The sequence below is a fragment of the Meriones unguiculatus genome, chromosome 11 (assembly GCF_030254825.1).
Source record: "Meriones unguiculatus strain TT.TT164.6M chromosome 11, Bangor_MerUng_6.1, whole genome shotgun sequence".
NCBI lineage: Eukaryota > Metazoa > Chordata > Mammalia > Rodentia > Muridae > Meriones > Meriones unguiculatus.
The window spans coordinates 57,405,263-57,420,245 of NC_083359.1; the positions used below are offsets into that span (position 1 = coordinate 57,405,263).

At 49.5% G+C, this 14,983-nt stretch overlaps 1 protein-coding gene across 2 annotated transcripts in view; it reads right to left on the reverse strand.

Annotated features, from left to right (window-relative positions):
- The window catches only part of Pkp1 (plakophilin 1), a 45,407-nt gene that overhangs the window by 13,942 nt on the left and 16,482 nt on the right, over nucleotides 1–14,983 (reverse strand). For both annotated transcript variants that reach the window (XM_021636662.2, XM_021636661.2), the window contains exons 3-4: nucleotides 3,104–3,498; nucleotides 393–537 (exon numbers count right to left, since the gene is read on the reverse strand). In XM_021636662.2, the coding sequence (XP_021492337.1) occupies nucleotides 393–537; nucleotides 3,104–3,498 (540 nt within the window). The remainder of the gene's footprint in view (nucleotides 1–392; nucleotides 538–3,103; nucleotides 3,499–14,983) is intronic.

Sequence of the window (14,983 nt, forward strand, 5' to 3'; positions counted from 1 at the left end):
TTGCTTTCGGGTCTCCTATGCACTTGTGAGTTACTCAGCATTCAGGCTTTGGAAACAAGCCCAATTAACTCACTGATATGTCAGCTTGTATCTTTGATGGGATCAGTGTCCTGGTCTGCCATTGGTACACTATCTGGGGGGAAGAGCTGTTTGTTTATATCTCTCTGGGGAAAGTTCACACAGCAACGGCCAGTGGGGGAACTACACCTGTCAGGAGGGCATTACTCTGCAGGTTAAGATGAGGCTCTGATCTTGCAGTGCCAGGAATACTCTGTACCACAGTGACTGGGAGCAGTGGGAAGGAACCAACTGGGCATGCTTCCACTCGGCTCCAAATGTGGGGTCAGGTCACACTCAGGGCCAACCAGCTAGAGAGGTGAACGGGCTGTTACCTGTTGCTTGGCAGATTCATCTTGGAAGCAGGTGTGCTGGATGTAATAGGCCCCAATGGCCTGGTACTTCTCATCCTGGGAGCTCAGGTACTGCACAGCCTTGGGGATGGTCAGCCCGCTGCACTCAATGTCCTCACTGCAGATCCTGGAGAACAGGGTGCACAGTGTATTACAGGTGAGCATGGGAGCCCCAGTGAGCAGACTCTAAATGCTTCCTTGTACACTCAAATACAACAGCCTCCATCTGCCCTCCAGGAAAGCAGAAAAAGGCAATCAGGCTGTCTTGGAGAGCATCTTATGAATGGCTCCCTACAAGGAAGGAAAAAGACTGTGTGTTGAGTTTCCGTCTCTTCCCTGTCAGGGGTTAGTGTCAAAGCAGGACAGTTACCGTCATACTGTACACAAACTCGTCCCTACTTCCTGAGATGAAACTCCCCTCTATTCTGCCATTGTGTTTGTGGTCTCGTTCTGGGAAAGTGAAAGAAAGTGGCCTGTTTATTCCATTTCTCCTTCCCTTCCTCCCCAAGTCCACCTAGCTTCATGTTTGTTTTTGTTCCTTTTTGTTTTCTCAGTACAGGGTTTCTATGTATAACAGAGTCCTGCTGTCCTGGAACTTGCTCTGTGAACTAGTCTGGCCTCACTCCACAGAGATCCTCCTGCCTCTGCTTCCAGAGTGCTGGGATTAAATGTGTGCACCATCACTGCCTGGCTTCCAGCCACCTTCTTCATGCACACACGCGCACGCACACACCTCATCTCCATAGTCACCATAGTCACCTGTGTAAGGATCACTTTCATGGGGCTAGTGCCTAGAGAGATACTTCACCCAACATATTACAGCCTTTAACTAGGTCCTAAAATCTTGTCCACTACATTGTTCTCCAGCTCAGATACCATCCACAGCTTCTCCGTACTTCAGGTTCAAATTCTGACAGCTTAGACAGACACTGAAGGGCATGTGTTAGGTTGCGCCACTGCAAATGGCTATTAGTTCAGTGTTTTAACTGAATGTTTGGCTCTACTGCAACCTCTGGCACATTCTCTAGCTTCTGGCAAGAGTCTGTTGGTTGGAGCATGACATCCTTAGTTCCAGGCACGAAGGCCTAGTTCAGGCCTGCTGACTAGGAAGCCTTTCCGAGGAAGCCTTTCCAAGGAAGGGAATCCTTGTCTGGGAACTCCCTGAGCAACAAATGGTGTACAGCCAAAGACGGTCTTTCCACCGGAGTGTGTCTTCCTTCAAACAGAGAGAAAAGGCCCCAGAGGGCAGAGACAGACCCTCTGGTGTTCCCAGCACCTACATTGGAATCCTCTTTTCATTTGTCTTGGACTGATACTTAGCCATAGCTGGTGCTCAAAAGTAGCCTTAGTTTCAGCTAGGGCAATCTAACTTCAATTCTGAAAAATATCACTCAAGGAGTAGAGTTCTCTGGTCCTGGGCTGGTCGCACACCTGCCCTCTGTTGAGAAGCCATTGCTACCTTTATCAGTTAAATGTCCCTTCTGCATGGCTTGTCACTCAATCTTAGGCCTCCAGCTGGGGACAGGCGATACCATGATTAGAGAGGGGTTTTAGAGTCCTTTCACAGGTTATTCTAAATATATCTTATGTACGTCAAGCTGGATCCTGCTTTCTTTCAGAACAGTGTGGGGCCAGAAGGAAAGAGTACGGTGTAGAGAACCAGCTGTATGGCTTTGGGCCAGCCTGCTGCCATCTCAGGGCTTGGTTTACTCCTCACCAGGCTCTGCCTGGAAAGGGCGCTGAATGGGAAGAGCACAATAGTCCTCGGTTACTAAGAACGTGTCCCAGAATCTCAGCATGGCTGTGCCTCCTGTGCTTGCCCCACACAGCCTGTATGGAGGAGATGCTCCCTAAATATCTGCTGAATAAGTGAATAGCTGTCAGTAGGTGATAAGGGACAGCTGGAAGGTTCATGATGCTTTGAGCCTTGAAAGGTAAGTTCAATGTTACTGTGGCCCCAAGGTGTCCTATGCCTATGGGTCTCTACAGGAGAGCGCTTCCTTCATTGTGGTGTGTGTGTGTATGTGAGAGAGAGAGAGAGAGAGAGAGAGAGAGAGAGAGAGAGAGAGAGAGCCTAGAAAGCTTGTTGGAACAGACATTGCTAGGACCTTCAGGTGTCTCTAAGACTCTGTGGGGCCCAAGAATGAATATTTAGTTAAAAAATTAGGTTATTATTTTATATGTTTGGGTTTTCTGCCTGCATGAATGTTTGTGTACTACTTGCATAACTGGAGGCCAGAAAAGGGTGTTGGCTCTCCTGGAACTGGAGTCACAGATGGTTGTGAGCCACCAATGCGGGTGCTGAGAATTAAGCCTGGGTCTTCTGGAAGAGTAGGTAGCGCTCTTAACTTTTGAGCCATCTCTTCAGCCCTGAGAACAAGCATTTACAACATTGCTGTTGCTGTTTTTGATCAGAGAGACACAGCGTGGCAGGCATTAGCCTGCTAATCTTCTTTCCTTTGCCTCCCTTGGTTTATAGCTCAAGACCTGTGTCCACAATGTCTGGGCTCTGTGGCCTTTTCACTCTGAGTACTCCCTAGGTCAGTGGCCCAGACCAGAGACTCTTTAAGGTGGCAGCAGTGAAGTCAGAACACAGGCTGAGCCTCTCTCTTCCCCCTTGGGAGCCCCTGTAGAGCGGGCCAGGCTAGCAGATTGCCTCCCGGCTGGCCCCATCACCACCCTGCAGCACTCACTTGGAACTGGCCCTTGAGTGGCCAAAGGACAGGTCCTTGTTGCAGGAGATAGGCGGGACATACACTGAATCTTGCTTGGAGGTGCAGGAGGGCGGCCGCACGGGACACTTCTTGACGGCCTTCTGCCCGCTGCAGGTGCTGTAAAAGCTGTACCGGTTCTGCGTGCTCTTGTGGCCCTTGCTGCCCAGTGTGCCCTTGCGCAGCGTGCCCCTCGGGTCACAGTAGAGGTCAGGCTCACTGCGGCTCGCCTTAATTTTCTGCATGAAGCAGATGTCACTGCCGGCCCCAGTGGTAGCACAGCTGCCTCGGGGATACTGCCGGCTCCAGTTCTCCATCTGGCTGTAGGAGCTGAAGCGACGGTTGTCAGGCTCCCGCTTCAGGGTCCCATTGTAGATCTAGACAGGAAAAGGGTGAGAGGTGTAGTCAAGCTCTTGACTAGGATCCTGGATCTAACAACATTACACTGCTCAGAGGATCTGGAAATACTTGCAGAGCAAGGAACCTTGAACATTATCTGCTTGCTATATTATTTTTCCAAATGCAGGTCGTGGTCCGCTGTGGAGTATGAGGTTATTTTAGCAGATATGCTCACCCTTATTAAAAGTATAGAATAAAGAAATATGCTGGAAAACTTACAATACAGAGTGCAACACAATAGACACAACCTGTTTTGTGCTATGGTGAATAAATTCTGACTTGCAACGAAAAATGTACATTATTTTTTTATAAATTAAAAAAATTTTATAACTTAAAAAAATACAAAGTCTAGGATGGGGGCTGCAAGCCAGAGAGGAGGGGTCCTTCAATAGTCACTTGGCATGAGCAGCATCCATGGGCTTTTGTCTCAAGCCCTTGCCTTGTCACTTTGGCTCTCTCTCTCTCTCTCTCTCTCTCTCTCTCTCTCACACACACACACACACACACACACACACACAGCAGCTTCTGATACAGCCAGATGGCGTCAGCACGTGCACACGTTTGGAAATGTCTACTCTATGGAGCTGCTAGCTAGCTAGGTGCTGGGCACACAGAGGTGGTACAGGACCCAGGCTGGGTGCAGGCTGTGTCGTCAGGCTGGCTGTGAGAGAAGCAGGGAAGCAGGGCAGAAATTTGTCCAAAGGAAAACCATATAATGAACAATGAGGTGCCCCTAACGATCCTGTAAGCCCAACATGGAATTGATTTCTTTGGGAGGAGCCTGCAAAGACAGAGGCTTCGGTGGGAATCAGCTCTGGTACTGAACTGTCCACAGGAGACTTTCCCAGACCCGAAAACTGGCGGGTCTGGCCTGCTAGAACTTGTTCTCAGACTACAGATCAACATCGAGCCTGATAAAACCTCTCCGTACAGGTGCTGACTTGGGACCCACCTTTGCTGGGATGAGTGAGGGCCAAGTCCTGCCCAGAGGCTACCCACCCAACCCTCAGCAAGGGAGGAAATGGAGAAAGAGAGAAAAGAGAAGATGGATGTAAACTGCGTGTCTGCAGGGGAGGCTGTTAATGACCAGCAACTCCCGGCTACACTGGATCTAGCCACACAGAACCAAGGAGGGGCCCATTATTCCTGTTCCCCGAAAGAATGGGTGTGAAGCTAACGTTTGGAAGTGGTGTCCAAACCCAAGAAGCCACAGACTGTTAACCTTGCTGTTGGCAGGTACACTGCCTTGACCCACACCAAGCGGGCACAATTTTCTTCACCAAACTGGGTCAAACCACCCTGCCACACAGCGAGCTGGTCTGTGCGAGTTGGGAGAGACACAAACAATGGCAAGGCAGAGGCTCAGAGGAGCTGGCAGGGTTCTTGGCATTTGGAGATGAACCTGAATCTTTGATGATTATATGAAAAATGTAAAGAGGCCTCCATCATGTCAGGCAGTGACCATATTCTGCCTCCTTCTCCCAGGAAGGAAGGCGGCAGACAGCACTCTGGAGGGAATGCAGAACACTCCCCATGGCAGGCTGGGCTTCTGAGGGAGAGGGAGAAGCAACAGGAGCTCCCTTGTTCTCAGTAGGTGACACACCTGGACATCATCTCAGACACCTGATGAGGAGTGCATTTGTGCTGCTGGCCCAGGCCCAGCAAAGACGCCATCCTGCTGATTAAGCCTGAGAGAGGTTCTAGGCAGGCAATCTGTGCTGGGAAAAGGAGCAGCAGGCGGTTCTGGCAAGTCTCAGCGAGGTGGGCTGCCCTCGGGGAATGGGGAAGGACCCCCCCACACAACAGCCACACCCCAGTAGTGTCATCCATTTTTGGGAGCCGCACCCCAGCTTTTAAAGTCATAGTGCTGGACTGTATGACTAGGATAGCTGGAGATGGCTCTCCCATCTCTATTGCCTTCTGCTGCTACTTTTCACAAGTAGAACAATTCAGCTGGCTCCTGGTGTCTCCTAGCTCTACACATGCCTGGGTACTCTCCAAGGCTCAGATAAAACCTGCTGCCTCTAGGCCTCCCTGCCCTGAGCCAGCTGTGGCTGCAGCCTCTAAGGCCGAATTGCCAAATTGGATTCTTAGGAATCCAAACTCTTCCCTCAAGCATAACCAGATGAGGAGTTATGCATGAGAAGGAGATGTGGTAGTCACAGCACAGACTGGAGTTAGACTTGGTTTTGCCATTTCCTTCTCAGGTGCAACCTTAGGCAAAGGACTTCCACCCAGTATGTCTGAGTTTCTCCAGCTGTATAACCGAGATCCTAATTGTTCATGACATAGAGGGTCATTAGAGCTCATTAGACTAATGTTTGAAAATTAGAACTGGACATGACACAAGTACTAGGACCACCTGCATCCCTCTGACTCCATCACTGGCTGCCTTTAGGAGCTGGCCGAGAGTGCACACACATGCATGTATACTCCAGGGACTCTCCTGTCTCTGCCTCCCTGATGCTGGGATTACACGCACATGCCATCACGCCACAGCTTTATACGTGGGTACTGGGGATTCAAATGCAGATCCTCGTGCTGGCATGACAATAAAGTTACTGACCTAGCTATTTCCCTAGTCCCCTCTGCTCTCACTGCCTAGCCCAGCCTGCTGACTCAACAGTCATTTCTGCTCCTAGGAAGTTGAGTTTCTAGTCTGGAATGTTTTGATTCATGGACTATCCAGCTGAGGTTTGAGTTTCCCAAGAAAGCATGGGATAGCTCAACATGGTGTGTGTGTGTGTGTGTGTGTGCGTGTTCATCTAGTCTGGCCAATGAACTTGAGCAACCTACTTATTTTCACTCCCCCAACACTGGAATTAAAGATGTGAACTATTATGCCTGGCTTTTAAGTGGGTGATAAGACCTAAATTCAAGTCCTTGTGCTTATGTAGCAGGCACGAAACAATGAAGCCATCTCCTCAGCCCCTAGCTTAAGGACCCATACCATTTCTAAAGTTTATAGATAACCCATAAGAGAATGGGCCCAGGACAGTGACACCCAGTATTCAGAGCCTCATGCTGAGCTTATCCCACAGCACAGAACAGGTCTAAGTATGCTTGGGAGAAGAGAGGTACACACAGAGGGAAGCAGGCTTTCTGCCAAGATGGAGTAGTCTTTCCTTACATGGGTGCTCCTGGAATCTGTGTCAGGACACTTCTTCATTGTCTGGATACCCAAACATCACAGGATGTTTGTGGCAGCCCTGCCCCGGGGGCTCCAAATGATAGCAATCCCACCTCCACCTCCATTTCCAAACACTGTCTTCTAAGTCCTAAGCAAACAGCTGTAGCCAGAAGAGAATGAATGGGCACCTGTGCCCACAGCAGGTGGGAGAGCTTTGCTGCCAATGCCTCTCTAGCCACACCCCCACACTCAGATAGGAATCTGCTGGCAGCCTCCTCTTCTTTGAATACAAAGGGGACACACACACACACACACACACACACACACACACACACACCATGGTGGTCTATCCCATGCTTCCTTGGGAAACTCAAACTTCTGGTGGGACACTCCATGGATCAAAACATTCCAGACTAGAAACTCAGTGCTCTGGGAGCAGAGCTGGCCGTTTAGTCAGCAGGCTGGGCTGGGCAGCTACGCTGAAGCCCAGGGTGTGGGCACAGAGACGTGCTTCTCCATTCGGAACCACTCATGGTGCTCTCTGGAGTCGGCCCTTGGGACCACAGTCCAAGGCAAGCCAGACAAGATTGCCTTGGCCAGAAGCCTCCCCTAGCTACCCCATGTTCTGCCCTCCCTTCTAATGACTTTGTCTAGTAACCTGCTCAAGGAGTGAAGCCAGGCTTTGTGCCGGGAGGCATCTGCTTTCTGACTTGGCTGTTCCTGTATCACTTCTTCATTATGTTAATGAAGCGCCGGGTTCTTTAGCGGCCCTGCCTTCAAGATCCTCTGACCCCTTAATGCTTTCTTCCTTTTCCCTCCTTTTTCCTGAAGAAGTGTGGCGTTTCAGCCCACATCGATGGCTGCTATCTTCCTGCAACTCCTTAAGTAGGAAACTCTCAGGAGTCCTCTACTCACTGTGTAGGCAAGAACATGAGTTCTAGAGGGAGCCAGGTCAAAGCAAATCAATACCTTTCTTAGGCTCCAAAGGCTGAAAAACACGCATTTACTGAAGACACTGGGCAGGACATTAACCAGACATTCTGGTCATAGACACCTGAGCTGAGCTTAGGCTGTGCAACCTGCCTCGGCCGCCTGATCCTGCTCAGGGCCCTCCCTCCTGCTCATTCTATCTGCTTCCTTCTTTTGCATTACCACCGCTTGTACTGTGATCCTAGCTTTCCTCAGTTTATTCCTGGGCACCTCCTAACTCCTCCCACCAGCCTCCTACTCAGCACACAGGGTCCTTCTGGTCCCCACCTTTTTGCACCATCACTTCCATCTTTCTCAAGCAAAGCTTCCAAAGCTTCCAACCTTGCTGGAGAACTTACTGCGTTTCTGTTGTTTACCAGGAAAGCAAATCAACTTGACTCTAGCCCACCTAGACAGGCATCTCTTCCCTTCCAACTCCCCCCCACACACACATGCACACTGCCCCACAACAACAGATACACACTGGCCCACTGCTTCACCTACTTTCTGTCCAGCTACTTCGGAACCTCACATTTCTCCCAAGTTTCTGCTCAGACCTGTCATCTCCATGAAGTCTGTTCTGCCCCAGCCTGGCCTGGATGCCCACAGCTGGACTCTGTCAGCTGCACACCCAGTCTTCCCTGGTCCTGTTTGTTCACTTGTTGCTGTAGGAGGACTCTATTACTCCTCCAAGCTTTTCAAATCAAAGGCACTTTTATTGTGCCTAGCATGGGGCTGAGTTCTTCTTTTTCATCGAAAGGAGAGCCACAACTGCTCTAGAGGATTTCTTCTAGGAAAGGAGAGCCCAGTTGCTGATGGGCATGGGTTCCTATGGCCTCCTTGCCTGGCTGTGTACCACAGATGAAGTGAGCTGGTTGGTGGAGGATAGAGGGCTCTGAGCAAGACAGCCTAGGCAGGCGGCATAGTCTGAGCTCAGCTGAGGTCCAGGACACTTCTCTTTACTCTGATCTGGGACGTGGCTGATCCCTGGCTGATCCCAGAAAGTTCTCTCTCAGTTCTGGAGAGCCAGACAGAAACTGCGCATCTCTTTGGAAGCAGTGTATGCACTAGGCAGGCCAAGATGAAAAGCATGTCCATGTCCCCAGCTATTAGCCCATTTTGAAACTACGCTTCTGCCAACAAGGTGGGGCTGGCCAAACTGGCTCTGCCACAGGACACGCCCTTCTCTACCTGGCAAGCCACACACCCAGTGGAGTGTCCAACAGGGCCATGTTCTGCTAGGCAACCTCCTCACGCCCTTCTCCTGAAAGCTAGCACCCATACAACTTCACAGAGTCCTTATCCCTCTTGGACCTGGAGAGAGCTTTCTAGAGAAAGGACCTTGGCAGGAGGCCCCTCCAGGACAGGCTTCCTGGTTGTCTATCTAGCAACTACCACTGCCTGCCTGTGCACATTGAGTTCCTCACATAGTAGTGGCAACAGCTGTCTTGCATCTTACTAGGGCTTCATGCGCTCCTGAACAGCGAGGTATACTGGTGTGCATATCACTCTGAGCTTTCCTGGGGTCCTGCAGGCTCCACCAACAAAGCACCTAAGAGGGACACATAGTTGCCCCGGGCACAGAGAGTTCCTCTAAAGGCATTGGGTGCTGCTTACTTAGCAGTCTGTGTCAGTGAGAAAGCCACTGAGGCCTGAGTCACCAAAGATGGGATTTCATCAGGGACAGTGCCAGTCCCTGACTCCTCATGAGAAGCAGAGGCCCCACCCTGGGCTGAGCTTTCTTATTTCCTGGCACACAGTTGTGAGAATGACCCCACTAGTCAGAATCCCTGATGTCCATCTGAGTAAAGAGTGCTGCCACTTGGCCTTGAAGGAGGCTGAGGTAGAAGCGCCGCATTGTGGAGTCCTCAAAGGCAGGGAGGAGACACACGCACAATTCCATCACCAACACCCTAAAACCCAGGGACACCCCAGAAGCATCTGAGAGATGCGTGTGAACTAAAGATTGTGTCTGTTAACAGCCAGCTTTTTTGTTTGTTTTTTGAGACAGGGTTTCTCTTTGTAGCCCTGGCTGTCCTGGACTCTCTTTGTAGACCAGGCTGGCCTTGAACCCATGTAGATCTGCCTACCTCTGCTGGGATTAAAAGTTGTGCACTGCCACCATCACACAGATGATAACCATTTCTTAGCCACTGAAAAGAGGGACAACAGTATACACCAACATAGCCAGCCCCAGGGCTCAGATATGCTTTGTTACCTGATTTGTTGTTGTTTGTTTACTTGAAATAGAATCTTAATACATAGTCCAGCCATAATTATCCCGCCTTAGCCTCCTAAGTGTTAGGATTACAAGGGTGAATCATTGCACCTAGGTTGTCATCTAAAACAAACCTTTAAAATGTAAAAAACAAAAGTTTTGGTACTCATCTCGGAAGCATATGTAGACTTTATTAGAAAGCTGGTCGGAAACAGTGGCTCTCATGACTTTGGAAGAGCAGAGATCTTGAGCACTTACCAGTCAGTCAGTATTAAGAAACATTTGCAGATAACTGAAGACAGATCTCTCACAGCATCAAGATGACTGCAGCCCAAGTTTGAGGGCACTACAGAACCCCAGTAAGTACGTAGCCTGAGAGGCTTTTGGGAAGTGACTTTCTCTCCAGGGACACCTGTTACTTAGCCTCTTGGCTGTAGGATCCAAGACCTCCTTATGGGTGGGAAGCCCACAGAGGAAGCTTCAAAGTGAATCAGCACTCAATAACAACTGCTGTCAGAAGCAAGCACCACAGCAGCTACAACGCCAGCTCTCTCTACATCCTGCTGCCTGCTTTATCACTAACGCAGGTCCTTTCCTGCCTCCTGCAGCGCACCGGAGAAGCAGGGTTGTTGTAGCTCTCATCACTGCCGGAATGAGCTTGGGGACAAGGCTGTGAGGTTTTATACATGGGTATAAAACCTTTAATCTTTTCAGATATAAAACTGTTAACTATGTGTAGGATATCTGTGTCTGCATGTGGCTAGGGGCAAGTAAAAGCAGATGCCCCCCCCCCAGGACAGGGGGGCCAGACCCCAGAACTGGACTTACTAGAATTGTGAGCACGAGTGCTGGAGATCAAACTTCGGTCCTCTGGAACTGCAGCACATATTCTTAACTCCAGCCTCCATGTTTCCTTCTAGAAGGGAAATCTGAGCAGTGTTTGACACACAGCTCTCTCATATGCAAGTAGCAGTAGAGCCCTGGCCCTTCGCTGTCTCTCTCCCATAAGCTCAGACAAGCTGGAGCCTCAGTCGTTCTAGATTGCAGTGTCAGGGATTCTGGATTTTGAACTCAGAGGCCAACCCAGATGTCCTAATGATGGGTCAACCCAAGGAGGAAGAAGTAAGGGGGTGCAGGGAGGCACTGAAGTGTGAGCTAGCTTCGCAGCAGAATTCAGTTAAGTCTCTCACTTAACTGTGTCCTCACCCTGTCTTGGAATATCAGGGTGAAGGCTGAATAGTCCCGGGACCACTGTGATCCCTGAGCCTGTGTGTATTTCTCAGTGCCAGAAGATAGTAAAAAACTTTGTGGAGGAGACATACTACTGGGAACCTGTTTCCCTGGCCCCAAAGAGCTCCTGTAAGACACAAATCCATTCCTGCTGATTAAACCACCAGAATCGCATATGAAGGCATGTGACCACCCCTCTCTTCCCTCCAGTGTCTGGGTAGAAGATTAACCCTTTGGAAGATGAACATGTGCATGCACATATGTATATGCAAGTGTGTATCTACTTGTATCCACACATATGCAAGCGCACACCCATCTTGTACACTTCCCACCTTCTCACCTGAGAAACACATTTCTCCAGAGTAGTCTTAGGTAAGGAAAACCTTTGTCTGAGGCCACTTGGCTAATAGGTGGCAGATAGTCAATCAGATCCTTGGTCTCCCTCGGTGTTTGTGCTCCAGTCACCAGCCACCAGCTACCAGAGTTGGGTGACTGGGACAAAGTCCACATGGCAAAGAGTACTGGGTATGGTGGCACATGCCTATAATCCTTGCACTCCAGGTACTGCACCAGGAGAGTAATGAATTCCAGGCTATCCTAGGCTTCACAGTGAGAACTTCTTTCAACAAAACAAAATTAAACAAACAAAACAAATCAAACACAAAAGACAAAGAGCTTTTGTCTTGGGTGGCCCTTTGCCAAACCGTCAAAGGAGTCTCTAGTAATTCCAGGCCTAGGAGGTACTTGCCTTTCCTCTTTTCATGGTTTTGATAAATTCTTGAATATATTTAAGAAGAGACTAGAGCTCGAGGAGGTGCAAACTCAGTGGTAGAATGCTCGCCTAGGATGTGTAAGGGCTTGGATCTATCTTCAGCACTGTGCGGCTGGGGAGAAAAGGAAAAGAGATAGAGAGCTTGGCTGCTCACTGGTGTCACACAAGTCTGTTGCCTAGAGACCAGGGTTGAAAAGACCCTCTGGCCCAAAGGACACCAGTGACAAAGGAGACCTTGTGATTTCTATAGCTGGTGTGTTCTGTGTAGGAACACGAGTGTAACAATGGAGAGGAGCAACTGGTTCCCTTAAGCCACACGTTGCTCCGAATGCACTGTGTGCTTAAGTTGTATGGAGAACACAGGAGCCAGTGCTAAGGCTGGTAGTGGGAGCTGGACCCTGGAGTCTCTTGGAGTTAGCCAACTATCGCTGGGTCTCTTTGAAGTTAGGTGTCTTGGGCCATCCAAGACTCTGGGGTGGCTAAGAGGGAAATATGGGTCACTGGCTGCTTTCTGAGTGCTTCTATTCTGTCCCCAGCACTGTGAGGCATCCAGGGAAGTGACTGGGATTTTAGGCTTCATTCCACAGGGCCTGGCCCTTGGCAGGCACTGAACAGTTAGAGACTTAATCTGCACACATTTCACTAGCAGTCAGCTAGGCATGGGGCTGGTGGCCTTGTTGAGAGGCAGGGGCTCCACCTACGTGTTTTTTTCCTTGGCCTACAGATCTCTACATAACCTGGGTGGGGGTCCGTGTGGGAAAACCATCCCACATGATTATCTTATGATTCAGGATCTTCACATGTTTTTGACATGCACCATTGGTGGCTGTGTGGTGGCTTTAAGGATCTCACGAACACAGGCAGTAACCATCGTCGGAGCACATAGAAACGCTTGCATTTCCAGTCTGATGACCGTGAGGACAAAGCCTAGGTGTGAGTCCTTATGCTTCTTCGTTACTCACCAACATCTCTCTCAGAGCAAAGCAATTCAAAATTTCCAGTGGAGCAAAGGCACCTCACTAACATTAAATAGTTTCACATTGTTGATATTGGTTAGTAAGGCCATGGCAGCCTTCCTTTAATAGCAAAGAATGCTGCTCTCTGTTATCTGACTTAGTGGCATGTAGTTGCTTTTCAAAGGAAATCCATTGAAATATAAAAGTGATTTCTTGAAAAATAAGTAATAGTTGGTATGATGATTATAAAGCTGTGATAGTAAGTGCTTATGACCCAGACTTTGGAAATGCTATGGTGGCAAAGAGAGGCTTAACGGAGCCAGGCGACAAGAACTTCCATCAGGAGACCTGGCTTCAGCCCTCTTTCCCCCATGCCTAGTTGTACAGGCTTGGGCAATCAGTCTATTTTCCCCTCTAGCCTCAGTTTCACCAATCACAGACTGCCCCAGAAGGCTTTTGGTTTGGGGTAGGCTAGTCAGCCCTTCTTGAAGTCACAGCCTTCTGGCCAACCTGGCTCAGCCTTGTCTTCCTCCCCTTCAAGGCCACTCCCCAGGACATAGGGTGGAGGTGGAGGGGCGGGGCCCCCAAGCTGATTCTTTCTCCACCTGTGTCTCTTCGCATCCCCTCCCCGCCCTAACCCTCCACAACCAGATTTGATTTTGTTTTTCAGCTGAGTTTGCGCTCTTGGGGCAAGTAGGCAGGCAGGCCTCGCAGAGACTTGCCAGGGCCTGGGGGAGAAAGCTGAGCCTCACCCTAGCAAAGGGTGGGGACAGCTCTTCCACCCACCTGGGAAATGCTACTGCATTTGTCTCTCTGGGCTCAGTGACAAAAGGAAAATTCTCACCAGTAAAGGCACCAGAAAGAGTCCCTCAATGGCTTCATTTCTACGGCCCTTCTTCTAGTACCCTCTTCCTACTTTAGAGCTCCCTGGCAGGGGAGAGACACCACCCATCTTCTCCTGCTTCTCCCAGCTCCTGTCTCTCTTCACTCTTCATATCATGCTTCATGTCCACTGGGCTCTAGACTCAATGCTGCCAAGTCTACCTGTGAGGTAATGAGCAAGCCCCTGCACTTTTCTGCTACTTAATTCCCCTGCAAATCAAATCAGAAAGAATAAAAGTCCTTGGTTACCCACACATCTCACAGATACCCAAGGAATCGAGGCAGGGAATGAAAACATGAATGTTCTGTATAAATTCAAAATACAGCCCTAATCCCAGGGATTATCACATTGTCTGAGCTGACTGAGAATGCAAAGGGGTGAGATAGTTTTACAAGCCCCTGCTTGTTATAATCCAGAACCCGAGGGCCACATCCGCAAACTCTACAACCCCTGCTGAAAAGGCTTGGCAATCACAACCCCCAACCCCAACCCTCACCACAGCTTTCATTTACAGACCAGGAAACTGAGGCCTACTGAGGTTGAAGTCAGCAAGTGCTGTAGAATTTAGCTTTTAATTACATCCTCTCTTAGGCTGTTGTTTCATCTGGTCTTTGTTTTGAACCACAGTGTAAGGACTTTAAAGACTTGCTGGTTAAGTAGATTGCTTTTTTTTGTCAGCTTGTCCTCCAAAGGGGCCCCAAACAAAACTCTATTAATCACTTCTGATTTAAAAATTTTTTTACAATTATTCTTGATTCTTCATGTCATTCCTCTAAAATTTCAGAGGCTGTGCCTAGAACATGTGAGGGTAGGGAAGAGGGCAATGGCTACCTCTTCTGGAATCTTCCCTCTTAGAAGAGGACCCTATTTCATGCTCAGTGGCTAGAACTTTTTGTGTGCCTCCTAATCCCTAGCCAGGAGGGAAGGAGTTGAGCCCTGGTGAATCAGTCTAAGCCTTGGTTCTTCCAGTCTGACCACCAGAATGGAGCTCTGCATTAATTGTATGGAAAACCCAACTGATCCATCAAGCTGAAACTGGCTTTTACTGTTCCAGGAGACAGTAACATTCTTTTCTGGAGCCTTTCTGAGAAGGGCCTGTTGCTGAGAGTGTCCTGAGCTGGTGATAGTGTCCTGGGCTGCTGGTCATGTCCTTGGCCAGCTACACCCGGTCTTCCCACTCTATCCCTAACAAAGCACTGCTTGCCTCTCCTACAGCCCCTCATGGGGACAAGAGGATCAGGAAGTGTGTGTGTGTGGGGGGGGTGAGTAGACATGCTCAATTCACTTTGAGGGGCAGTGTGAGTT